The sequence below is a fragment of the Melanostigma gelatinosum genome (genome assembly GCF_949748355.1).
Source record: "Melanostigma gelatinosum genome assembly, chromosome: 19".
NCBI lineage: Eukaryota > Metazoa > Chordata > Actinopteri > Perciformes > Zoarcidae > Melanostigma > Melanostigma gelatinosum.
In genome coordinates this window covers 5943576-5971475 of record NC_136652.1, presented here as the reverse complement: position 1 = coordinate 5971475, position 27900 = coordinate 5943576, and the positions used below count along the sequence as shown (strand labels likewise).

Below are 27900 nucleotides of genomic sequence, written 5' to 3'. Positions count from 1 at the left end.
CAGATCTTGGGGAGCTTCTGTTCTGAAGCCTCTGACAATACATCCTTTGTGCTGGAAGTGTCCCGCTCGGACTCTTCCTGTTAAGGGCCACACACAATGTCTGACCTTGGACAACAAACAGAGCGCTCATGTCTGGGGGCTGTGAGGTGGAGCTGGGCCTGGGATATCAGAGCAGCTGTTTCTTTTCTGCCTGCGCAGTGCAGAGTGAGTGTTGAGGCTTTAGACCCCATGGGGGAGGGGGGCAGACGGCGGGGGGGGGGGGGGGGGGGGATAGCCTGTTGAGGCCAAGGTGAAAGGGTGCCACGGACCTGAAAATGGAGACGGGTGCAGCAAACGCTCAATCTGACTCTGCCAGTCAGGGGGGGGGGGGGGATATGCAGTCTGGATGGGTGCACTGTCTGCCTGCCTTCTGCTCAAGAGACAGAAGCCCTCTGTTGCTCTGTTGTTCTGTCGTTCTTTCTCTCTCTCTCACTCCTCCTCTCACTCTCTCTCTCTCTCCATTTCCAGCCTTCCCATCTGCATGTGATTTAGGCACAGGCTCAGGGGAGAGGCAAGTCCGCTAGGGGAGAGGAATCAGGGCAGGGAGGGAGGGGAAGAGAGGAAGGGAGGAAGTCCACAAGTTTGTTTTACAGGACTCTGGCCGGGCCGGGAACTAGACGCGGTGCTGCATCTGGAGGTCGGCAGCAGTGGGACAAGCGAAGCCAACGGGTGCAGCCGAGCAAGAGGAGCTGCCCAGAGACTTTCCTACAGCCAGGAGACACTGACAGAGACAAGGACAGAGAGGGAGGATTAGTGCTCCACTGGGCAAACACACAAATATGGCTGCTGAATCTCTGACCTGCTTCTGCCTTCTCTGCATCCTGTCAGGGATTGCCTATCCAGCTTCTGCCGCAAGGCTTGGGGAACAGCAACAGTCGCTGCTAACAGTAAGACAGATTTGGTTTGATCGAAATTTGGCTGGTAAAAGCGTGCATGCTATCACAGCTACGTTTAGTTTCTGACCCTTTCTACCCGCTGCACATGTATGTTAGTGAGGCTGATGATCGTGTACACAAATGTTAAGGTGAAAACGGTAAAAGATGAGGCAGTCTACAGGGCTCTCTGGGGACCTCACAACGGTCCTGCTTTGTGTTCACGCATGTGTGTGTTTGTGTCATCAGACGTACCCCGAGGCTAAAGCTCACATGGGCTCTGAGTTACTGTCTCCGCTGTCATGGCCCTCCTGCCCCTCCCTGGCAGTTCCCTAATGGAAACCAGCTGCCAAATGTTGAGCAACAACCCAGAGAGGGAGAGAAAGAGAGAGCACAATAGACAGTAAGGGCATGAGAAGCAGTACAGGATAACTTGCCAATGTTCCCTTAGCTTAGTATGCTACAAAGGATATAACCTCAGTTCGGTTAAAGTTTGCTTTAAAAGTTTAAATCTTTTCTGGTTCTGAGTTCATCTGTTTTGCTCTCAAGTTATAATCGATACGATTTTCATCATATCTAATCCCTTTTATTGTCATTTTCTTTTCCACAATCCGATCATTCGATCATGATCATCTTTCCCGTAAAGACTGCGTGGTGATTCCTCTCAGCCCACTGTTTGTTTGTCCGCACTGTAAACAGATACAAGTGTGTGGAGGATGCAGGAATGTTTGGCCGTGTTGGTCATCTTTCATGCAGGAAACTGGAGTTCTTGTCCTGACACAGACCTGCACCTGAGGTTTAGTTTTTGTTGTGCCTCCGCGCCGGCGACAACCTTGTTTTCCAGTCGTCCTTCCGGTCCATTGAGGTTGTTTCTAAAAAGTTGACACAAGCGTCCACTTATACTTAAGGACGAACTGAGGTCAAAGGTCACTGTGACTTCATGTCCGTCCCGTTTTGTGATATCTCAGGGAAAGCCTTGAACGAATTTCTTCAAATTTGGGCTTTGGGCCTTAACTCAAGAATCCATAGGCTGATTCGGACAATTTTACACAAATGTCCAATGATGACGATTCTAGACTTAACCATGTATATTAGTTGCCTAACACTGCCGTTACCATCATTTATTCGCCATAACCATGTTCTTTCCCTAAGCTTTTGAGTGATTTTGTGGAAAGCAAAAAGTTTAAATACCCAAAATATGGATTTATCTTAATCTGGGGTTCTGCAGAGTCAAACAATATTGACGTTCTTGTCTAGCAAAAGGGTTACCGTCAACTATATCTGAGCAAAACTATTCTAAATGCTTTACTTAGAGCAACATCTTGCTTGTCAAATTGTGTGACAAAACAAAAGAAAAAACTGTGCAAGTTTTTTGTTGCACAGTTCTGATGTCCTCTTCGTCATCTGTATGATGTATGTGCTAGCTGCCAATGGCTGCCAATAAGTAGAACAAGATTTCAGGCGGTAGATAAACTACAACTCTATCCTGTTACAGAAATGTTCCGTTACACTGTGACTGTAATTATGTGGCTGCTTGATTTGTGTCCATTGGCCCCATAGACCTGAAACAGAGCGCCTTGATTCTTGGCTGTCGGGTGACTTTGTTCAAAGCTGATCTGTACAAAGAAACATCCAGGGAAAATAGAGAATGTAGAAGTCGTCAATCCCCACACTTGGCAGAGTTAAATCAGCTCTATTTAATCATTGCTTCAATTCGTTTTTCTGTTGCACCGTGTTTATTTCTCAATTTCTGAGTTTTCTGAAGTTGAGGGTCCCCAGAGAAGGGGCCTCGCCCCCGCAGCCAGACTGTCTGTGTGCAGTTATTGAGTTAGGATGAGATTCTCATGACCCTGGATCTGTCCCGTCCTGAGGATGTTCGGAGGAGTTAGCGTGACTAACTCCAGCCTCTGAACCCCTCTTCGAGGTCAATATAAATACAGCAGCCAGTTGCGAGGCAAAGCGGAAATGAGATTCAAGCTTTAACACTTAATCCACATAATTCTCCCACTCTGGGAAAAACTCCGTCGGCAGGCCAGATGTACATAAAAACACACACACACACACGCTCACACACACACACACACACACACATTTAAAAGTCAACTTTATAAAACATCATTCTAGAGATCCAACCGTCATAGAGACCCCACAAACACTGCAGAGAGTGGGCACGGCCACAGTTGTTGGAGCAACACGACCAGAGGGTGTGTTGACTTTGGACAGCGCTCAGCTGTAGAGCCAAATCCTGTTTTTGTGCTCGATTGCCAGCTGCATTTGTTTGGCTCTGTTTCGCAGAGATAGAGCCTCGTGGTGTGTGTCCCCTAAGCGTCCACTCAACGCACAGGAAGTACCCTGACAAATGCTGAGAGGAGGCGGCTTCACGTGGAAACAGAGAGTGGCTGTATATAACGTGTTGAATGTCATCTTTGTTCTCCACTGTGGGAGGGCCACAGAAATAGTTCACATTACTGAGTGTGCTCATAGTTGGCAGACGGCTGCAAATGTCAATTGGTTTAACTCCCATGATAGTTAGGGGTTTATTAAAGTAACCATCATGTTTGAAATCCTTATTCAGTGTTCGTATTACAGCTCAACCCCCCCCCCCCCCCACACCACACCCCACACACCCACACACACACACACACACACACACACACCCCACCCCCCACAAGAGAAATGGGTCTAAGATATGTTGAAATATTCCTTTTAGGTCTGGCGCAAAGGCAAGTGATTACAACATCAAGTCATCCAAACATGGGCAGAAACATGTTAGTCCACAAGCTGCTGGCTTGTATATCTGAGATGCATTCCTCTCAATTTTGAGGACTCTAAAGAGTCCGTGTCCTACCTCAAGACCATCTGCAGGGTCTCCCCTAACCTTAACCCTCTGCCCTGTGCTCCAGCAGCTGTTTTACCCATTACAGACTGTCATACAGCTAACAGGCCTGAAGTCCTTCAAAACTCTTTAAAGTAGGCTTTCCAAATGGTAAGTAGCTCGGCATCTCCGTGCTTTCCCCATAAGCTTGTGGTTCATTACTCCTGATGGCTTGGACTACCATTTGGGGACAGAACTTTTATCTTTTTGTCCTCCGAGCACGGAACCCGTTTGCATCGTTAGCTGCATTTCTTTAGGATGTGTTTACATGGAAGGTTGACACCTTGAATGTTTATGTGGTAGTGATGCATGGGTCTGGTGTCAGCATGTGAACTGTGGGTCAGGGGAAAGCCGGACTGCAGGAAGAATCAGTGCGGCTGTTCACGGGGTGTTTCGCATTAGCTGACTACAGAAGCATGTCTTTGTCTCACAGCCCATCTGTGAATAAATCAAAGGAAAAATGTGAATCATAAGTAGCCATACAGTACTGCTGGTCTGTGGAATGTTCCGTCTGCTGGCCGTCCTGCATGCAGCAATGTCCGGCTAACTGAGTGGAAGAAGGAGGTCAAACTATGGACTTCTTACAGACTGCTATTGTACGCCTCATTGAATGGTGCTGCTTCAAATGTTCAAAGAGGTTCAAAGGCCTGTGTGTGTGTGTGTGTGTATGTGTGTGTGTGTGTGTGTGGGGGGGGGGGGGGGGGGTTTCGTCGCTCCTCTGAACTCTGACATCACACTATCACGAGAAACCGTGTTGAACAAACGTGAGACAGGATGCAGGTTTTAAAATGACATTCTGTAAATGGGAGGAAACTGCTGTCATTCAGTGAACTTTTCCTCCCAACTCACTTGGTGCAGAAATCATCTTAGTCTTAGCTCCAATGGAGAGGTTCAACTGCAAAAAAATGGCAGTGTAAAATGTAGGTTACTCAGGTGCTTTAGCGGTACTAGTGCAGTGCCCGTTGATAACAAGTCTGTTCAGAACATACATTTTCTGAAATCAAATTGCAAAACAATGCATGAAAAAATGATTTTCCTGCTGCTTCATGCACACGCAGCAGAGATAAGGAAAAATCAGCGCTGTTTCATACACATGAGTGAAGAGCGAGTATGTAGCTTTGTAAGTGAGTATTTTCTGTTCCCACTGCAGGTGTGTGCAAAGGGATTTTTCCTGAGTGAGCAAAACATATGCTTGCCATGTAACTGCAAAGGCCACGCGGACTACTGCGACGACATCACTGGCGTTTGTATGGTAAGTGTCCCCCGCGTTGATTCTCTCTGCGTCAGAGTGAAAAAATCACTTCCGTTCACTTCATTTCCAGATCTTTTAATACTGCTTTTAACATCCTCCCTTTCAGAAGTGCAAGGACCACAGTACAGGTGATTTCTGTGAAATGTGTGACCATGGCTACATGCTGGCTCGCAGCCTGGACGGACGCCATACCTGCCGACCCTGCGCCTGCCCCCTCTCTGTGCCCTCCAATAAGTAAGCCGGTCTGTTCATAATCCTGCAGACGCAAGACTGCGCGTTGGCAAGCGGCGGGTAATCTTTATATTGAATATACTTTCCCCCCGTGTTTCCCGGCCAGCTTCGCAGTGCGCTGTGACAAAGGAGGTGGCCCTCTGCGGTGCAAGTGCCAAGAGGGATACGCTGGACATCTCTGTGAGAGGTCAGTGCTGACGAGGTTTTGAACAACAAATCAAGAAGTTATATCAATCAAACGTCTGTGCACAGTCAATCAAAACTACAGATTACTGACTAAGCAGAACCTCACGACAGTATGAAAAGCATTCAGGCACTCAGGTGAACCAACACGATCATTTTAAGATGCCAAATTTGAAATTCAGAACATATCTATGATTGCCTCCACACGGCTCTCAACATGGCGACGGCTGAGCCAGTCGGCTAGAGGCTAACAGCGCAAATGGTGAAAACAGAATTTAGCACCTTTAAAGTCATAATGGAAAACAAAACAAAAACATCCCGTAAGAAATCCTGGCATGCACCGAAAAATCAAAGACAATCGGTGGATTTTTCATGACCCTGTCCATTGTTACAGGCAGCGGTATTGTCGCTCACCTGCTGTCTTTCTCTTCCAGGTGTGCTCCAGGCTTCTATGGCAACCCGATGGCAATCGGCAATTCCTGTAAGCGATGCGACTGCAACAGCAACTCCGACCCCAACCTGATCTTCAACGAGTGCCACAACGTGACGGGCCACTGCCCGCACTGCTGGGGGAACACCGCCGGCGCCAACTGTGAGCACTGTACCCCGGGTTTCTACGGCGACGCCATCAGTGCCAAGAACTGCAGAGGTGGGAGCGACGAGTTGACTCGTTCGTCCGAGATATGTTTGATCCGTGCTTGACAGACTCGTGATGTTCAGGGGAGCTTCCATTGCTCAGACGTTATGCTTCAGTGAATGTATCGCTGTTACTTAATGTTCTATGGAAGCTAAACAACTCTACTCTTTGGAGGCCCTGCAAGTCCTAAAATAACCCTCTCCTTGTGACATCATCTGACCTCTAACGTCCTCGTCGTTGAATGTGCCCTGTGTCTGTCGCAGAGTGCGAGTGCAACGAATGCGGCACCTCTTCATGCGACGACAGGAACGGAGTGTGCCACTGCAAACCGGGTGTCACCGGACGACTCTGTGACCAATGTGAGGTGAGAGGAACCGCGTGACTCTGGTCCTACGTCGTTTCTTCTGGGAGACATCCAGGAGATTAAAGGTTTTTTAACTGCGTGGGTTTTTGTTTTCTTTCATGGTTTTGGCTATCATGCCTATCGGTAATATTAACATTATCGCAGCAATATAGATAAAAAGAAGATCAATGGGACAAGAAAGACACGATCAGTCAGACACCAGTTGATTTATGGGCATTGTTAAGAAGAGAAGACACCTGATTTCAATTTCCGAATGAAATAGTACCTATAATTTGGCTAAACAGGTTTGTGACAACCTGTGTGATATAAATAAGACCTGGAATCCTCCTTTAATTGATGCACAACAGGTTTGTTTCTGAATGAACATGAGCAGCCAGATACCGGACTCTAACAGTGTTGTTTCACTCGTGGAATCTAGGAGGGCTACTTTGGTTTCTCCAGCTGTCAGGGCTGCCGGAGGTGCGAATGCAGGCCAGCTTCCATTCGCTCCACCTGCCACCCCCTCACCCACAGCTGTCCGTGCCGCCCGGGGGCCGGAGGTCGTTACTGCGAGCGCTGCCTCCCAGGCTACTGGGACTACAGCCCCGCCGGCTGCCAGAGTAAGTTATCCGTCCGTCATACAGCATGTCAAATCGTGGGGAAAAAAAAAGGCCGTTTGCCAAAACATTCAATGCAGATAACACTTTCCCAGAGGAAAAGGCTGCGTTGAGTGCTGATGTTCCCACACCCTACTACCACAGTAGTGCGCATGATGTCAGAGCAGCATCTGCCGAGAGCGGAGACCCTGTGGCCGGAGACTCTCTGCTGAGAGCTGGATGACATCACCATGCGGCCCGAATCTATATACGCACCCACAGCTGCAAACACAATCCCACACAAGAGACGCCACAAGACAGATGTGCAGGCCTCAAGCCAAATTCCCATCTGTGGGTCTTTACATACTGTATGCTTAATAACTGCACTGACCTGTTTCCAGCTGATCAAAAACCTAGGCTTTCTGGCTTACACTCGATGATGAAGTGCATCTGTTTTTTTGGGGGGGTTTTCACAGAGTGTGACTGTGAGAGCGGACACTGTGATATGCACACAGGAGAGTGCCATCAAGAGGCTGCAACAGTCAACCTGTGCAACATCAGTAAGTGGACTTAACAACCCGTAGCAGAGACTCCACTGCAGCATTTTGGAAAAGAGCAAAAGACAAAAACTGTTTGAAGTTATAGCATAATTGCAACTCTGCTGTAATGCATTTCTCTTTGGGTTTTTAGGTTGTGATGAGTGCATTTGGCATCTGATCGGGGACTTGCGGGTGTCCAATAAAACGCTGGACCAGCTGAAAGTCGCAGTGCTGAACATCTCCACCGGCGCTGCTGCCAACGACAGGCTCAAATACTACAACTATACCGCTCAACAACTGCAGGTACGGACACACATGGAAGAACAAATGCAGATGGAGATGCAAGAAAAATACAACATGCATTAAAAGACAAGTTAATCATGCAGCTGTTTTTTAGCAAACCAGCTCTGACTGTACATTACCTCCCCAGCACCAAATGAGAGACAATGTTAGCGGCTAGCTAGTGGAGCTACGCATAGTCATTCGGGAAATGCACAGATCAGCAGTGTAACAGTGTAACTTTCCTTTTCCTTGACATGTACTTTACGCCACAATGAGCCGGTCTGATGAATGAATTCATCTGCTTTGCTTCCAGACTCAGTTCCACGGCTGGAGAAACAGGTCCTCTCTGATGAAGCACCAGACTGGGGAGCTGGAGAAGGCCACAGACACCGTGGCGGTGGACATCAAACAGCTGGGAGAGTCGGTGAGCAAGGCCATCATCTTTCATTTAAATCACTTCGACCATTTTAGTGAAGTTTCTGGAATTTAAAAGGCGAAAGACGTTTAACCATTGTGCATTTCATAGATTTTTCAATCACTTTGGTTGTGTTAATGTATTGGGGGGGGGGGGGGGGGTTTACTGTTTACCACCAGATTGAGACATTTTCTCTTGTATACATGCTATTTCCCAGTTTCCATTAGAGGCTGTATTATGGAGCATTGTTTGATGCAATGCGTCAAAATAATTGTTGTTGCTAATCATTGACATAGCTGCAAAAAATAATCCCATTTAATATACAGAAAAAACTTATTTTTTGTGTTTTTTTTAATGTCAAAAAAACAAGAGTGTCAGTGTCATTATGTAAACAAACTGGTGATGGTTCAAAGATTTACATCTGTGAAAGTGGAACATAATGTTCGTACATGCAGCTTTATAGCAGTTTTAGTACATCAGAGCAACTTTTTCAAAGTTAGTGTTATTTTCCCCATTGAAATACATTTTGCATCAGTTCTTACCTTGTGTATCAGATTGACTGCTGTACTATGTTCATAATTCCACTAAAGTTGCTTCAAACTGCTTTTCCTCATATCCATACCCTTCTATACATTATGCCAATCAGATCCGATGCATCATTTACACAACATAACATCGCCGACTAGTGACTTCACCCGCTGATCGACGTGTCATTGATTAGTTTGTGTGGTGGTTTTCCAGGAGAGTGTGGTGAAGACTCTGGGGAACAAGCTGGATACCGACACGCTGGAGACCTTGACCCTGGCTGAGCTGCTCAGCATAAACCTCACTGATCTCAACCTACGCATTGAAGGTACCGAGCAGCTCTGGTCTTTTAGTCGTATTCGTGTCTCATGCGTTGTCTGCAATCATAAAGTTTTCCTACTGGAGAGAATAAAAAGTTACTGACTTGTCTTTGGGAGTTGATTTTGCAGGCTGCATGCAGTCATTTTAAACACATTATAGCGCATGGCCTTAAGTGCATAACGCAAGCGCAATCAGGGCGGACCAACTCCAGCTTTGCTGGTTAAATGGCGCAATCTGAGAATCAGATGAGATCAAATGTTTGGATCACACGAGTTAGAAACATTCCTACTCAGGCACCACTGGAATATAATTCTACAAATAGTATGATACTAATAATATCAGCTGACTTTTATCTGCAACTATGCAGAAATACTGAACCTGGAAGTAGCCTAAGTCTACACTCGCACACAGAGGGGTTTAGGAAACGGGTCTACATGAGGTGTAAAAACATTTCCACCATAAATTGGTGCATAAAATGTCCCCAGAATGCAGGAAATGGAGAGTTTGACCCTCAAAACATCCATTGTGAACCTGCCTTAATATCTGAATAATGTGCCATTTAAATAGCAGGACAATGCTGTGCACATTGACTTTAGACTACATTTTTATAGGTCAAAGGCACAATCTCTTTCTGCTACCTCAAGATAGCAATGTGCCAACAAAGCTCCTGACCACACCTCATTTTAAGACCATGGGTGCAAGTATATTTGCGACTTTTACAACGTGAAAAAAACAACTGCAACTGTCTGAAACTAGCACGGACAGTTTGCGCTGGGTGTACGATAGGGCACTAAATATACAGTCGCTTAAGAGTGCTGAATTTTATAAAACCATTTGACCTCTTAGTCTGCACTGGGTCACTTACATTTGTATTTAGGTTCCTAACTCATATGTGTGTGTGTGTTAACGTTTGTGCACAGAGATGATCCATGACTGGGAGCTGTACAGTGTTCACCAGGATGTGGATCCAGAGGTGGCCAGGCGGAACACTGAGCAGGCCCAGGGAATGGTGACCTGGATGAAGACAGTGGATCTGTCCCCACGGGAGCCCATCGCCACTGACGAGTCCACGGAAGCCCATGACTGTGAGGAGATATATATACGGCAGTTCTCAAAATGACCAGAGAGCAAACGCAGGCAGCGATAGGCTCAACATACTGATTTTTTTTATCTTTTGGCAATGAGTTGCACTCACGAAATCATATCAAAATCTTAACGGAGCGCTAGTTTGAATATGGACGGTGGGGACATGTCCCTAACAATATTTTGGAAGACAGCGTTATCCCTACCAATGCCCTCCCAGAGGCTACTGTACATCTAAGAGACAAACTAGCATGCTAGTATTTGATTGGCTAAAAGTAAGGGTCTATCTGAAAGCTCACGTCACGTGCAAATATCGTACCTAGTGCCAGACGCGGAGGAGGCGAGAGCTGATGAGTGTGCTTCAGTCATTCTGACTTTAAGTCCAAGGGTTTATACATTAGAGGTGAATAGGTCCCACATGCACATTTAAAGAGGTTACTTCCCCAAAGAAAAGACACAAAAGAGAAGAGAAGAGTAAATCATGCCTACATTAGGGCTGACTCAACAGAGATAACGTTAAACGATCTTTAAATTGTCACCTGCCGCCTGTATTTGGTCTCACATTAATCAAGACATTTCCACCATAAATTGGTGCATTAAAATTCATTCCCAAAATGTCCTTGTGGAGAACCCCCACAGTAACAGTAACGCAACCAATTAGCACTTAAAATGAATTACAGCAGACCAAACCAGTAATACTAGTAGTTAGTTATTGAAATCCATTCATGCTTCGTGTTTCCGGGTTGTGTTTCCAGTGCTGAGGCGGACCCGTCAGTTGGAGAAGAAGTTGATGGTCACAGACGGCCGCCTCCCACCTGTCAGGGAGATCCTGTCCCGCTTCTCCGCCAAGCTGTCGGACGCTCAGCGCTTTCTGCAGAAAGCAGCCGGCACCGTCCAGGAGACGGAGGACATGAACAGAGCCAGCACCCTCAAATTCCAGAGGAATGAGGTGATTTCCCATTACCCCCCCCCCCCCCCCCCCATCGGGCTCCTGCTGAGCACTACTCCCCTCTCTCATCTCTCCTCCAACACTCTGTCTTTCTGCATCTGTCAGAATGGATGGATGCATTAGTAGACAGTCCTGCTAAAGAGCCCACAGTCGTTCCTCCCCCCGTTGTAAGGTAGCGTGTTGGCACGGAGTTCCTCCTCTAAGTACCGTCTGCTTTATCTCCTCTCTCAATGTTACAAGCAATGTTGAGTTGCGCTCAATCACAACGAGGCACCTCCCTGGCCTTAAAAGACACAAGTAGAGCTTGTCCTTAAAGGCTGAGAGAGAGAGAGAGAGAGAGAGAGAGAGAGAGAGAGAGAGAGAGAGAGAGAGAGAGAGAGAGAGAGAGAGAGAGAGAGAGAGAGAGAGAGAGAGGCAGTTGTCTGCCAGGCGTGTCAGAGAGAACAGAAACACAAAACCATCTGTGGGAGCTTTGGGCTGTTACATTAGGAGGAGGCCCACACAGGGGGAGCGGCAATGCCGCAATACAAATTGTTTTTCCCCATGATAGAAACCAGAGCCTGCACACAGAAACATGACTTTATTCCCTTGTGATACAGAAGAATCATTACTGTACAGAGAGAATTCATCTTATCCCAACTCCGAGGGTGAAAAACAAAATGCTGAAAAGTTTTTACACTGCTCAGCAAACATTCTTCAGAATATAGTGCTGTGTATTATATATCATATAGATACAGCATGTAGAAAGATATGTAGTCGTGCATTCACGCAGATTGTAAACATTTGGGGCTCAGCCCAAATCTATTGGGGTTTGAGATGCATGCATGATAATCTGGACTGCCATTATTGCAAATCAAGGATCCGCAACAAATAAAGTACATTTTGTCTTCACAATTGACGTAATACAGTTGAATAGTAGGCCAACAGCAAAATAGTTACTTAATTATCTTCCTTACTTTTGGGAATAACGTAGTAGTAGTAGTAGTAGTAGTGGTAGTAGCAGTAGTAGTAGTAGTTGTAGTAGTAGTATTCGTAGTTTTAGTAGTAGTACTAGTAGTAGTCGTAGTAGTAGTAGTAGTGGTAGTAGCAGTAGTAGTAGTAGTTGTAGTAGTAGTATTCGTAGTTTTAGTAGTAGTACTAGTAGTAGTCGTAGTAGTAGTAGTAGTGGTAGTAGCAGTCGTAGTAGTAGTTGTAGTAGTAGTAGTAGTAGATGTAGTAGTAGTAGTACTAGTAGTAGTAGCGCAGAACAAACCCGTCTGGGTGGACATAGATGGCAATATTTCCCCAGCCCTGTGTTTGTGTATTTTTGGTTGCGCGAGTGTAATCAGGAGTGGGGATCTCCATGATCAGGGTCCCTGCTGTAAATCAATGCCGTGAATGGTGCACTAACCAAACATGGAGCCTCTACTAATCCGGGGTTCCTCCTAGCTTCAGCACAGACCGGTCGACACCAGCTGCAGCCACAGTGTGCACACTGCCGGCTTTCCACCACACGGCCAGTCAAACAATCACACCCCACACATTAAGGGTGGGGTGTGGGTACTGTAATCTATTATCTCTAACAACCACATGAAATTAGTATTTAGCACTATATAATAGTAAGCACTATAAAAGCTACTTAACCTATATCTGGGCAGTTATATCTTTTATTTATCATTAAGAGAGGGACTAAACATGCAACAAAAGTCCCAGACTTAACACACAGGCGTGGGAGTGACACCGATCTTCTTATCTAACCATCAGCAAGAAACCGAAAAAAGGTGTTTTTGCCTCAATAACAAGAATAAAAGATAGACAAAGATAGTGTTTCAGGGTGTCTTTGTGGTCAAGGCCCTGAACTTGTATTTGCAACGTGGAGATCCCCCTTCTCATTTCATATGGATCTCTAGTGTATCCTAGTTCTGAAACTTGAATTGTGGCAACATTTGATCATGTTTATTTCCTTGTGTCACCAGGCGAAGCAGCAGAGGCTGACAGAGGACCACGCCGCTGTCAACGATACGCTGGGAATAGCCAGAGGCTCCATCTCTGAAACAGAGAGGACAGTGGCTGAGGTGGATGCTATGGTGCAGGTGAGGCCTACATGACTGCGAGGACCTATGACGGTCAGGAGGGACCCATTGTGGTTTCATAAGCAGAGGTCGGTTGTTAAAATGGAAAAAATCCCTGGGTCCCTGCTGTCCAAAGATGCTCAGGTTTTCTTTATGGCTCACTGAGTGGGGGGGGGGGGGAGGGTTGTTATGTTTCATAATCTAATAGACTCAGATATGGGGCCGCAGTATCTCAGAGATTGCATGGAATTTATTCATGAAATGGATTCCTGAGACTTCAGCCCTCTCAGTATCTAAAACGAGCCAATTTGATTTGGAAGCAATTTGTGGATGCCAGAGATTGAATAAGCTGTGTTCTCAAACAGCTCTCCCTTTTTAGTCAAGTACCTCTGTATTGAGTTACTCTGTGAATTACAATCATGCTGAGGTAACAATGTTAGCTTGGCTCTAAAGTAAAAAAAGAAATCATTTTCTGAGGATGTAACTAAGAAAAGCACCTCGACAGAGATCATTGGGGATTCTAAGAATGGGACATGAACGGTGGAACGTCCTTAAATGAGTAAATGACATGTCTATGTGTCTGTGTGTTTGCACGTGTACGTCTGCACAGAACGTGAGCATGTACCACGCGGCGATCGATGGCGCCAGCCAAAGGCTGATGGAGAAGACCGAGCGTCTCTCGCTGGCTGACAGAGATCTGGTGCAGAGGGCCGACGAGCACGCCGACGAGCTGGACAGACAGGCCAATGCATTGGAGGAGTGAGACACCCTTCTGAGCTCAGCTTATTAGTTACAAATAATCAGACCCATGGAAAGAGCAAAGGCAACAAAGCATTAGTCCATCTCTCAAGACTTCTCTGTCCTGTCTGTGGCACTGGACAATGTAAACCTTTGAAAATGAAATATAGGTTCAAGTTTAAACTTTTTCTTTTTTTAAAAGAAAGCTCAGTAAAGCTCTGAAACTGGTCACTGTACTTTTTAGAAATCTGCATATGAGTACTGCATATAGTGCATTTGAGGGGGGGCTATTTTCAGGTGCAAATTACGACACCTTCCATGTAATAGTTAGTATTTATACATTTAAATATATATATATAAGTATAGATTCAAAGTAAACAGTGTGTGTTTATGGTAATGATGGAACATACACCCAGTTCAGCAATATCTGTGTTCCCATTGACATATTTTTACATGGATTTCAAAGTATTGTATGAGAAAAGCTGTATGGAAATGCAATAAAACTTCCTCAAAACGGACAACATGGCCAATACTGGCTGACATGAAAGAACGATTACAACTTGGAAGAGTGTTGTTTTGTACCCGGGTCTGTCAATATGAGCGACCCCTTTCACCTATTTGATCCATTGTTAATTAAAAAATATTGATCGGTGCAGCTTTAATTTAATATGATTTCCATGAGCATTGGTGACTTTTGATGCTGTTATACACAATAAAGAAACACTCAGGTTAGACTGCAACATCTATCACCCTGTGTCCACCAGGGATCTGAGAGAGAGTGACACCAATGGCTTTGTCCAGAAAGCCATAAGTGCTGCCAACGTCTACAACAACATAGTGAAATACATCGACGACGCCAACATCACCTCGCTCACCACCCTCAACTTATCCCAACGAGCTGAAGACGTATGTTGTATTGCAGAAATACAAAGTACACATCCACTGTAATACCTGTCAATTCCGCCGCTTTGTTTTAATATGTTCTGTGTTTCAGGCCACCGCCGGGATCAATATGCAGCTTGGGCACCTGGTAACGCAGAGCGACAACGTTTTCAAGGAGTCTGTTTCATTACATTCTGAACAAAAAGGTATGGCGCTGTCACAGAATGAGATATCTGTCTCTTTTTTCCATTGTTAATGTCTCCAAAGTCCAAAGTCCCTTTGACTTTTACCGTATGCCCCTCCAACAGAGGTTGAAGCTGAGGTGATTGACAAACTGAAATACATCGAGGAGACCAAAGAGACCATGGATAAAAACACCAAGAAACTTTCAGAAATAGTGGAGGATATCAATGGAATTCATGCAGGTAAGACAATACTTGGTTATTTAAAAAAAATATTTTGCTGTCAAACCCACGGATGGATGAGAAAATCAAATTTCCTATCTGTGTGTGCATTGCAAAGAAGAGTCAGCGGTGTGCTTAGCCTAGCTTAGCACAAACACTGGAGGGAGAAGCTGCAAGTGTAGTTCCTGTTAGACTTCTCTTTCTTTGTTTGAATTAAAGGGTTGTTTCACCAGCACGTTCTTACTCCCAACTTGTCAAACACCGACCCTTCCGTCAGTGGCACTATGACGCTCTAGGTACCTCTAATAAACTTCCAACGTTGGTTTACTTGGTTTTTAGGAAAACATCGCAGTTTGGGCTAAAATAAGTGTGTTTGTTACGTAACTGGCATTAGTTGACGTAAGAAAAATTAACAATATCAGACACGAACAATGGTCTGAAAGTCATGTGTTTGTTTGACACAACTACCCTACCCTTCAACCCGCCCTACGCGGCCTAACTTTATACTAGTTACTCTGAGCGTCTAATACTGACGTGGATGGGATTACATTGGAGTTAGTTCAAGTTGACCATTTTAAACATTTTATTGACAGCAGGTCACCTTACCTGACCTATAGGCCCATGAACTAAATAATGTAGACCTTGACATAGAGTATGATATTTTACGCTCTGTCACCCTCTGCCTCCATTCCAGACAGAACACCAGAGCGACTGGAGTTTACCCTGAACGTGACTGAGGGGACTCTCAACCGCTCGGCAGAGGTCCTTCAAACCATCAACCCCATCAGCACCAAGGTGGAGGAGTGGGCCAACAACATGAGAAACAAGGAATACTCCACAACTGATTATGAGCAGGCCGTCCTGTCTGCCGGGGAAGCAGGTATCATTACTGCTGCAACACGTACATATCTTGGATATTTTAAAGATCCTCAGTAGGAAATCACCATTAAACAGTGACTTAAAAATGTATTAACCCTGTTTGCGATTCCACATTTTTGTTCAGTGTCCTAAATTGTTTTGTACATTTTATCCTTTTTAAATTCTCTTGTTTTCCTCTCGTTCAATGTACTTTTTAGTGGAGACCCTGAATGTACTCGTTCCCAAGCTGCTGGACAGGCTGAAGGTGGTCGAGGAGAAGAAGCCTGTCAACAACGTGACCACCAACATCCTGAGGATCAGAGAGCTTATAGCTCAAGCCAGGAGTGTGGCCAAGAAAGTGAGTTCATCATTCGGAACATGCCTACAATATGGTCAATTCAGGATCAAGGGTGTAGTGCTATTTGTTTAAGTTAAAGAGAGCACCTGGCTCGTTTTGAAGGCTATGTTCCCAGTGCTCATACTGTGGCAAGTTTACATACATTAGTCAACTAAAAGTGACCACGCGATCAAATGTTAGACGGACTTCATGAATAGTTTCATCATGTTGAGAATATTACGCGGCAGTTAGCCAAACATCTGGCTAAATAGTATAAGGCGGTACCATGGATGTATCAGGTTGTAATACCTTGCCGAGCAACCTAGCTTCGGCTGTGCCCTAATCTTCTTTCTGGAGAATATATTTGTGAAATTAGAATTGGTGAACTTCCTGCTATTTACCGCCAGAGACTACACTAATAACCTATTATTTCCTTGAAATATTAAAAGAAAAACATGTATTGCATTTCCCAGTCAAAGCCATCAGCCAGCTGTCACCAAGTGCATATAGAAATCTGATCACCACGGCGTGGATTGTAGAGGTTGATAAATGTTTGCACTCTTCATCAAACTAGCATAGCCCTTGTTAAAATCCAGGGTTCTGATCAAATCAATAGTCCAAGACTTACTCCAAAAAAAGTTCGGAAAGCAATGTTTAAGTCAAGCCTGATGTTACGTTATACATAAAAGAAAGGTATTGGTAGTGTGACGGAAAAAGTCAGATTAGTGCAACCCTATTTTGAAAACATTACTTTTGCGCTGAAATTTGAAATGTATGGCATTCAAACTGATATTGATGTCACCATAAGCTCTAAGTCATTCTGGTTTTTTTCTACCCCAGGTCCAAGTGTCCATGAAATTCAACGGTCAGTCCTCAGTGGAGGTTCACCCTCACAGCAACCTGGAAGACCTGAAGACAGTGACGTCCATCAGCCTGTTCATCAGAGTGGACCCTGACATTGATCCCATAGAGGACCGTTTCATCTTATACTTGGGAGACAGAAATGTAAGGAATCCAGGGAAAACTATGTGGTTGCTTTGCTATTTGGTGTAATCAGTTACTATTGTTACAAAACAAATGCATACCAGGATGCTAAGTGGATACAGATGGGAGGCATTAAATCAAGTAAATATGGGGAACTACAAGGCATGTACATTTAGCTCCCAACTCTACGCTCTAAGAAATAAACTAGAGCCAATCGGGTTTGTTGGCTTGTCCCCATAGGAGAACCCTTTCAGAGGGTCTAGAACCCAACTTAAAGGGCTATACCTAGAGCCATCTGTGAAGGGTTTCGCCCTGAACCCCCTATGGGAGGTTCTACATTGAACACTTCTGTAGTGAAATTGCTCAATCCAGAACCCTCTTCGGAGATATTGTCCAGAACCTTTCTACCTTCGAGGGGTGCCAACAAGAATCCACCCAGGGAGTTCTAGAGTAACCTTTTATATACCAAGGATTTCGTCTAGAACCTACCTGGTGGATTCTACCAAAAACCCTATTATATTCCAAGGGTTTCATCTACAACCCAAGATACCTCATGATACCAAAGGGTTGACGATAATTTGGTGCAGCGCAACCTACAACAAGCATGGTTCACAGTTGTGCGTGTTCGGGCTGGGAGGATCTTTTAACACCCATGCTTTCAACAATCCTTGAAGAACTCTTTTCCAAAAAGGGTTGTTTAGATGAAAAGGGAACCCTTAATGGAACCCTTAGTCTTACAAAGAAACCCTTGAAAAAATCTTTCTTCAAAAAGATGAAATGGTTCTGTGTAAAACCTCAGCCCTTCAGGAAGAACCCTTTTGTAACCCTTATTCCTAGTGGTAAAAAAGTGAACGACCAGGCCATGCTTGTGTTGAATAGTTGCTACAATAGTTAGCGAGAAGGTTTTAGGGTGAATACGTGGTCCAGATCTGCTGCTGAAACTTCACAAACTTGCACCCAGAAGCCCAGGGCAGAGATGAAAGGCAGAGAGCTGCTTATGGACATGAATAGTTTGTTGTGATCATGGAGGCAGGAATGACGGGCTTCTAAAGCGCACAGTTGCCCTTTCAAAAGGTCTCCAATGTTACAATAGTGCATGTGTATGCCTTCAAAGTTGGAGTTAATTTGCATAAATACCGTTAGCCCCCACCCACCGGGGCACAGTAACAGTGCAGCTACCCAAAGTGAGGCCTCTCTGTTCTCTTTAACCACACTTCACCCTGGTGATTTCACTGCCACTGTAATCTATGCAGTGGTGTTTGTCTACAGCTTTTCAGTGTGGAATAATGCCTTCAGCATGAGCACGATAGGTAGCCTCAAATGAAGGATGTTTCTGTTTGTCAAACCATTATATTCCAAGGTTGAATAGCATAAAATATGATAATTTCCCTGTTGGAAACTCATACAGCAGTGGTGACTCGTTGTAAAATGACTAAACAAAGGCCATGATGGGAAAATGGAAAGAGTATGAACTCGAGGTTTTTCTTGCTTTTTTTTGCTCGCAGGGTAGGAAAGACTACATGGGACTGGCTATCAAGAATGACAACCTGGTGTACGTGTACAACCTCGGGGGGGAAGATGTTGAGATCCCATTGGGTTCAAAGCCTGTGAGCCAGTGGCCCGCAGTCTTTAACTACGTCAAAGTGGAGAGGTAACGCCCGTTAATGAATAATCCCTCGAACAAACAGATTCGTCCAAGTAACACAAACAAGTGATTAATAGAAGCAAATATTTTCGACCAATTATGATTTGAAGGAATTTGCATTTCATTATGTCAGTGCAATCAACTAAAAATGTCAGCGATTGGATGGTAAAGACTTTTGTTCTGGAAACTGCTCATAAACCCCTCTTATTGTGAATATACCTAGGAGCCATACATCCTCTGCACTAGGAGGCACAAGGCCTTTAGTTTGTGGTTGTAAAGTTTCATGAGGCTGTGATTATCCCAAAAGGTCACTACAGGTCATTTTACCCTCTCCTGTATACCCATGCAACCCATTTTCATCAACATATCTTGAGGCGAGAGGCCAAGCCAGTTTTACCTGATGCAAACTGAACCCCCCCCCCCCCCCCCCCCTAGCCTTCAAACTGAGCCCACTACAGCCTCTGAAAGACGATATGCCAGCAGGTTATGGCCGTTAAAATGACTGTGAGTACTCATGCTCCTTTGTGCGCTTTGCTTCCAGGCTGGGCAGACATGGAAAAGTCTTCCTGACCATCCCCAGCCAGAGCTCCACCGACGAGCAGAAGTTCATCCAGAAAGGCGAAGCTCCAGGCACTGACTCGCTGTTTGACATCGACCCCAAGGATATAGTGTTCTTTGTTGGTGGGGTCCCAGCAGATGTCAGGGTAATGCCTTCAAGCATTCCTTACACATCAATCCTGATTTAATCATCTGTTTTTTTCCGAAATGATGACATGTATTTCTTTTATTTTGAATCAACCAGCTTCCACCTCCTCTGAGTCTAGCTCCTTTTGTGGGCTGCATCGAGTTGGGTTCCCTGAACAACGACGTGATCAGTCTTTACAATTTCAAAGAGACTCACAAGATGGATGTCGTTACATCAGCGCCGTGCTCCAGGTACAGTACACATTTGCACGACTAGGGCCCTGGAGCAAAAATGTGCTGTTGGGCCCCTACTGATCCCATCCTTGTTACCTACCTACACTGTACATTGTGTATGGGCCCTGCCACCTCCACATTCCAAGTACAGTGCACACAGCAGACTTCAGAGGTATCGGCAGCCTGCTACAGCTGTACTCCTTCTGTTCCTACCTTTCACAATAAAAGGGATAAGAGGAAACTGACAAGATAGCGTACAATACGATAAAATAGCTTACAGTAGCTAACCCGAGACAGTGGAAATGATGAACTGTGGAAACTCTATCCGTCAAAAGAACCCCTTTGATGGGGGAGGCAAAGAAGGCGAAGAGGGAAAGTGATGAAAGACATTCTTTGCCCCTTTCAGCCATTAAAACAAAATTTTGCTGCTCTTTAGTGACGCAGACTCCCTAAGAAATTAGCTTTCCATCAAATTAACAAAACCAATTGGCATTTAGAAAACCTGACACTTCCCCCGTAGGAGCTGTCCATTTTTCCCATTTGGTAAAGCACCCTTCTCATTTGATACTTTCTTTCCTGTTGACTTACAAATGATACATCCCGAACAAGATGTTGACACGTTCTGCATTCTGAATACATCACACAGAGTGTTTGGAAATAACATTCCTCCTTCTGCTCTCAGGTACAAGTTGGCATTTTCCCAGAGTCGCGTTGCCAGCTACCTGTTTGACGGAACAGGCTACGCACTCATCAATAATATCGAGAGGAGAGGCAGATTTAGTGTTGTCACAAGATTTGATATTTCAGTGCGAACTGTCGCAAACAATGGTGTCCTTTTACTCATGGTCAATGGGGTAAGTCTAAAGACTTGAAATGTGCTTCTATCTTTAACCTCTTCAGTACATTTTCGGTCACGCACGGTGGATAGCCGGTATAAAAGATAGCAAGATGCATTAGCTGGCAGAGTATGACACAGTCTGCCATTCACCCTGCAGCCTGAGCTTGTGCACACTGACAAATAACTTGTGTTGTAGAAACATAGTTTCATTTTTCAATGTAACTGAAATGTCACAGGCAAATCCTAATGTATTTTAACGTCTTCTTTTCAGGATAATTTCTTCCTTTTAGAGTTAAAGGATGGCTTCCTGCGCCTAATGTACAACTTTGGCTTCAGCAAAGGGCCACAACTTATGGAGAATAACTCACCGAAGCTGCAAATAAATGATGCGCGATACCATGAGGTAGATTCCCTCTTCTCATTTAGCCTGTTGGACAATTTCAACTTGAGCTTGTGAATAAGTTGGTGTTGTTTTTAACTGTCTTGCTGGGCCGTTTGCACAGGTGACAGTGATCTACCATCTGTCAAAGAAGGTTATCCTACTGCTGGACAAGAGCCACGTCAAATCATTGGAGAATCCAAAAACCACGCTGCCGTTCACTGATATCTACATCGGAGGGGCTCCCTCGAGCATTCTCAAATCCAGGTGAGTCAAATATACTTGCAACCAGACATATTGTTCTCAGCAGGAACTGCATTTACAGTATGTTTCTCGTGTGTAGACGAAAAAATGAACACCTTTAGATGTTCATATTCATGTTCAAATGTCCAACTTCCAACCAGAAATAAACGTGTTTACAGCCTGGCACCAAAATCTGTTTTGGGCTCTTTAGCTAATATCCTCGTTCATGACTGTACTGGGGGTGCATTTTTATATAACTCACCTGTAAAGTGTAGTAAGGCATTCGACAAGTGGCCAGCAACACAACTCCAAATGGCCGTTGCACTGTGTCTGCTGGATGTGTAAATAGGCAACTGTCTGCTAACATGTCTGCCATGACGATCTTACATGCCTATTATCATAAGAAGTGTGTTTTTTTGCTTCTTGTGGACTTATTTTGCCTCCAAATGGCCAAAAAGTCTATAACTACAGTTTTAAAAAGAAAGATCAGATTTTACTTAAAAGTTTCAACCTGTGACATTTCATGTTTGTCAAGAGATTTCCTTGTTGCAACTATACCTATGTTTGGGGCAGATAGGTGACTAAATATAAGTAACCACTTTGCAATTTGCCAGCATAAGAAATATGTCTTATATATAGATAGCGTGACTAGCGCAGCTTAGAAATTCTCAATAAGATGGTGACAATATGTGTATCACCACAGGCCTGAGCTGTCTGCTGTCGTAGGCCTGAAAGGCTGTGTGAAAGGTTTCCAGTTCCAGAAAAAAGACTTCAATCTGCTGGAGGAGCCTGGCACCATTGGCATCAGCAGCGGCTGCTCTGAGGAGTCCTTTGTAAGTGCTCGCTCCACCACTTCACACACCGTCAGCAATAATGCACAGCATATATATCCCCCGAGGACCAATTTCAAATTCGGATGACGAGAGCGGTCTAACAATCAGTAAAACACACAAACTTTCAGTCTCGTCAAATATTCTGTTGTTCTTATAAAAACAGCTTTCAGACGAGTCAAACGCTGTTGCCATTGGGGGATGACTGAACTGTAAGCTGAACGCAGAGTGAAAGGTAATGGGTGATGAAAGTGCGATGTGTTTTTATCGTGACAGATGTCCCGGAAAGCCTATTTCACCGGAGAGAGCTACCTGGGATCCACAGCAAAGATTTCCCCCTTCGACAGCTTTGAGGGAGGACTCAACTTCAGAACGCTGCAGCCCGGCGGACTCCTGTTCTATCTGAGTGAAGGGGTATGCACGCATCTTTGTTTTTATACAATGTGTGCAATTTCAAAGGATTTGGGGTCCAAAGAAGGATAAGCACAAGTATGATTCAGTCATAAAAAGACCGATCAAGAATTTTACCTGGGATGTCTTTGTAATAATTTGTAATTGTGCTGCTATATAATAGATATTACCTTATTTTCTCCCACTTCAGTCTGATGAGTTCAGTATCTCTCTGGAGAATGGGGCCGTGGTGCTGAACTCCAGAGGCACTCGAGTTAAATCGCACAAGAAACAATACAATGACGGACGGACACACTTCTTAGTGGCCTCAGTAAACAACCAGAAGTAAGTATTCAACTTGGCAGCTGCAGTGTCCTGCCGACAGCTGCCTTTTGTGAACAACTGTGTTGGGCTTTGAGTCCAGCCGTCTCCACAGCCTGTTTCCTCTCAAATGAATGATGTTAGACATACATTTAGACACACGGAGAGTGATAAACTCTTCTTAGAGCCTCCATATTAGAAATTGTATTTGAGAGGAATTTTATTTGGTGATAGTATGTTTCGATTTCGTTTATTTGGCCTATATAAGTGTCACAAATAACTGGCTGACTGGTTGAACTGTTCGCCTTAGGTATTCGCTGTTGGTGGACGACAAGGACAAGCATGAGAAGAAACGTCCGTCATCTGCCACAAGATCCTCCTCAGGTTCTGCTGTGAAGACCTTCTACTACGGAGGGTCGCCGAGCAGCAGCTTCAAGAACTTCACAGGCTGCATCAGCTATGCCTACATCAACAGGTAGATCCCCACTGAACAGTCACGACAGCCTAAAGTAAGAGGGTTTGCAACTGTTATCCTACAGGTTACACTAGGCCAAATCCTCCCCTTCATATCTCTCCACACTGCAACGCTGAGATCTTTCTAATCGAGGATTTGGCTAAAAGGGTTCCTCCTGCAGGGTTGAGGTTCTACCCACAACCATTTGCTTCTGAAGAAAGGGGCATCAAGGGTTCTTTGTAAGACTAAAGGTTCCATTTAGAAGCTTTTTTATCCAAAGAACCCTGTTTGGAAGAAAGAGTTCTTTAAGGCTTGTTGAAAGCATGGGTGTTAAAATATCCTCCCAGTCCACTACCAAAAATCATCAACATCAGCCCAGGCCCTTGGCTGGGTACTTGTTTGCACGCCTAGAAGGTGTAAAGATTGTAGATGGAACCTCAAAAGAGGGTTCTGGGTGGAACCATTCAGGTATAACCCTTTATGTTGGGTTTGAGGTAGAGCCCTTTGAAACGGTTCCAGGTGGAACCTTTATAAAAGGTGCTACCAGGAACCACAGAGAACTATCCTATGAGGACAAGTCAAAGAACCCTATATGGTTCTAGGATCTTTATTGTTTATTGTAGGATTGTTGCTGTTTAGTAGGGGATTTACCCTCTATCCCTCCATGAGAGGAAGAGACTCACAGATTAGGCTGTGAGTTGAGTACTGAAGGACATGGTGTTTGTTGCTATGAAGACATGCTCGTGTGTTGAGAGCTCTCTTACATGTTTACCACTCTTCTACCTGTATTTCTGTAGACAGGACCGGGACATTGAGCCGGAGGACTTCCAGCGATACACAGAGAAGGTCCAGACGTCCCTGCAGGACTGTCCAGTCCAGCGCCCCCCTGCTGCTCTGCTGTCAAGGCACAGGGAACACACTTCTAGAGCCAAACAGGGCCAATCACAAAAGGTAAAACAAAGAGTGCTGCAAAACTGACTTTCTTGGGGATCTTAATTTAGTTGCGATGATCTGCATCATCCTGACATTCAACAAATACTCCCATAGGTTAGCAGGGAGAAGTCCAGCCTCCCTCTGGGCCTGATGGAACTGAAGAGCGATGACCAGGAGCCATTAGAGCTGAACGTCGAGCCATGCTACCTCTCCTCAAGTCCCAGAGCAACCCGCAAAGCCTTCCACTACGGCGGCATCGCCAACAGCAGGCAGCACTACACAGACCTCCCAGACTCCCTCTCCAAGAGGTACGTCAATCGAGGAACACTTTACAAGTAACCTCAAGGTTAAGTGTGTTTCGAAAAGCTCACTCTGCACTCTTTCAAGGGTTTTCTTTTTTGCCTTCACGCATGACTTAATGCGCCTACCACCTTCCAGGTCCCACTTCTCCTTGTCCCTGAAGACCCACTCGTCCTTTGGCCTCATCTTTTATGTATCGGATGTCCAAGAGGACAACTTCATGGCTCTCTTCCTGGCCCACGGGAAGCTTGTGTACACCTTCAACGTCGCAGACCAAAGAGTCAAAATCAGGAGCGAGGAGAAATACAACGACGGGGCGTGGCACAATGTAAGTTCATATTACTTATTCCATCCGTCAATACTGAGTGGATGCATTCAGTTATGCGTCAACAATTTCTACGGTGACGATTACTTCCTCTTCTCCTGCTGAAGGTTGTTTTTATCCGTGATGGGAGTATGGGGCGGTTAATAATTGATGGGCTCACGGTGCTGGAAGACAGAGCTCAGGGAGGAAACGTCTCCTGGCATGTCAGCAGTCCCGTCTACGTCGGGGGAGTTCCTCCAGAGATGGCCCAAAAGAATATTCAGGTATGGATTCAAGTTTATGTGGAAGAGGTTTAACAATTAAAACATACACAGCATGAGTCATTTGAAACACACAAATTTTGTATCAAGGTCTGTAGCTTTGAATAAAAGAGTTACCGATGGCAAATTTCTGTAATTTATTTCGAGGATAAAGTCAAAATTTTAGAATATGTGCTAATGGTAGTTGTAGTCAACGATTCTACTTAATTTCAACATTTTATTCTTAACATATCGACTAAATTTTCAACAGCAAAACTCTGTTCCCGACATTTCGATTTATTCTCAAAATTTCAACTTTATTCTCAAAATGCTGTTTCAACTTTATTGTCAACAATTCGACTTTATTATGAATCAATGAATAATCTTCCTCTGATTTCTTATGTCTGGCACTAATACTAAAAATTCCACCTTATTCTGGACATTTTGACTTTCTTACATTCTCGAAATGAAAAATTATGAAAAGGATGTGTTTTATTGGTTATGAATTCAAGTTTTTCTTTGTAATCACTTAAATACCCAGCTCCCTGTGAGTTTGAAGAATAACCCCATAATGTTTATCTCACCTTCTGATATGCGTCTCCGCGTGTCTCCCTTCAGAGGAACTCTGCGTGCAGCTTTACCGGCTGCCTGAAGAACCTTCAGCTTGACGGACAGTGGCTGTCCTCCGGGGCAGAGACCTTTGGGGTCACCCCGTGCTTCGAGGGACTCTCCGAGGCGGGAACGTACTTCTCAGAGGAAGGAGGATACGTCGTGCTCGGTACATTTCTAGTAGTTTGATAATGGGAGACAAAAGGAATTCTACGCTTTGTATGAATGCAAAGATGTCACAGTGTTGATTCTGTGCAATCTTTCTTACCGTATGTTACATCGGGCAACTGTTTGCAAAATTGAACATCTGTTATATAACGCAGCTCATTAGATTCCCTTCTGGAAAAACACTCACAAGCCCCGGCAGGTCTCTCACCATCCCTGTGTGCACGGAGAGAGTTCGGTTTGGTGGGGGAACATGATACCCTCGGTGCAACTGTGGTGAAATAGTGTCTCTACTGAGAGGGGAGAGCAGAGGATGGGAGGGAGGGGTGGGGAAGGAACTTGGGGACCAAAACTGCAGCTGTTGAAGGAGCGGAGTAATTTCACACGTGCCGCAGAGAAACCCGGCTGATTAATGTGGCAGAGAGGTGAGGCCCGGAGCGGATGAGGTACCCCAGAACTCACTTCATCTCGCTCGCTCTGCTTCTCCTCCTTCAGATGAAACATTCGACCTGGGGCTGAGGTTTGAGCTGGTGATGGAGGTGCGCCCCCGCGTGACATCGGGGGTCCTGCTGAATGTGCGCACTGCTGAGGGCTACTTCACCATGTACATTCATCAAGGGGCGGTAAGTAAGAACAAAAAACACATCATGTTGATCAAACATGACCGTTCCGTTCAAAAGTATGGATGCAGTGTTGCCGTGTGTCTCCAGGTGGTGGTTCTCGTGAACGATGGGTCTCATGAGTTCTTCACAAAGGTGTCGCCGAGACAGGGTCTGTGTGCCGGCAACTGGCACAGAATCACTGGTGAGAATTTGTTCGTTAAAACTACAGTTGGTAACTTTGACAAAAAATTATCAAAATCTTTTTGTCATATTTGCACAGTATATTTTTATGAAAACACTTCTTTATTTCACTGCAGTAAACTTTGAAATAGAAAGAATTTTACTTGTAACAGACTTCTTACATTGTGGTTTTGCTACTTTTCCTAAATAACGTGTCTGAATACTATTACTAATGCTATTAAATAGTCTAAAGACTCTTAAATTTGGATTCATTATATGAACTTGTTTGGATTTATTTTGGCTAAACCGATGCATTCCATCCTTGCTTGATCTCAGTGATCCGGGACGCCAACGTCGTCCAGCTGGATGTGGACTCTGAGGTCAACCATGTGGTGGGTCCCCTGGACCCCGGCTCCACAGACACCAAGAAGCCAGTGTTCATTGGCGGAGCTCCAGGTGAACCCAGGAAGACATTTCTGATTTTCCTCCGTTGTACTCATCTATCATCACATCTCTCTAATCGTGCGACGCACTCTTCCTTCCTCAGATCCTTTCCTCCCAGAGAGCATCGCCACCCGGAAGCCCTACGTGGGCTGCGTGAGGAATCTGACCATCAATCACAGCCGAGTGAGCTTCAGCAAAGCCGTTCTGGTCAGCGGGGCGGTCAGCGTTGGAACCTGTCCCGCAGCGTGAATACTTCCGTCCACACCATCCCCAATACAGCACTGACCAAATACGTTACAAAACGCTCTCTGTCCAACGTAATTAAGAGAAGTATCGTCACTGTTTGTCCTTCTTTCTCGCTTCTACTGTAATATTTTCATTTATTTCTTGTATGTTTTTTGCTTTTTTACATGACAATGTCTCATGCCAAGAATACGACCAAATTGTCCCAAATTTGAAAATAACCTGTAAAGATTTATAAGATGTCAGGCTCACAACCATCCTGAGGAACCTACAGTGTGTCCATGATTTAGACTTTTTACATAATATAAAAGATGTTAATGCATTTTATGTTCCACCATCCCACCTTATACTCACAATGACACTTTTGTATTTGCACAAGCTCATGTTCAAAACTTTTCTTTTGGTACAGTTTTATTTCTGATGAATAAAACATATTTTACATCCAT

At 44.8% G+C, this 27900-nt stretch overlaps 1 protein-coding gene across 1 annotated transcript; it reads left to right on the top strand.

Annotated features, from left to right (window-relative positions):
* Positions 1–563: 563 nt before the first annotated feature.
* lama4 (laminin, alpha 4) lies at positions 564–27900 on the top strand. The gene is made up of 40 exons (XM_079291426.1): positions 564–926; positions 4937–5038; positions 5145–5272; positions 5376–5456; positions 5887–6101; positions 6353–6453; positions 6872–7052; positions 7505–7588; positions 7719–7870; positions 8163–8273; positions 9006–9117; positions 10031–10195; positions 10949–11142; positions 13098–13214; positions 13804–13952; positions 14696–14837; positions 14926–15019; positions 15122–15238; positions 15912–16097; positions 16294–16433; positions 17253–17417; positions 18902–19047; positions 19583–19745; positions 19844–19977; positions 20642–20813; positions 21069–21200; positions 21301–21443; positions 22123–22252; positions 22526–22663; positions 22851–22984; positions 23271–23435; positions 24212–24365; positions 24462–24655; positions 24786–24975; positions 25080–25235; positions 25830–25989; positions 26481–26608; positions 26696–26789; positions 27104–27223; positions 27315–27900. Exons 1-40 carry the CDS (start codon positions 819–821, stop codon positions 27458–27460), a joined length of 5643 nt encoding a protein of 1880 aa, XP_079147552.1. The 5' UTR covers positions 564–818; the 3' UTR covers positions 27461–27900.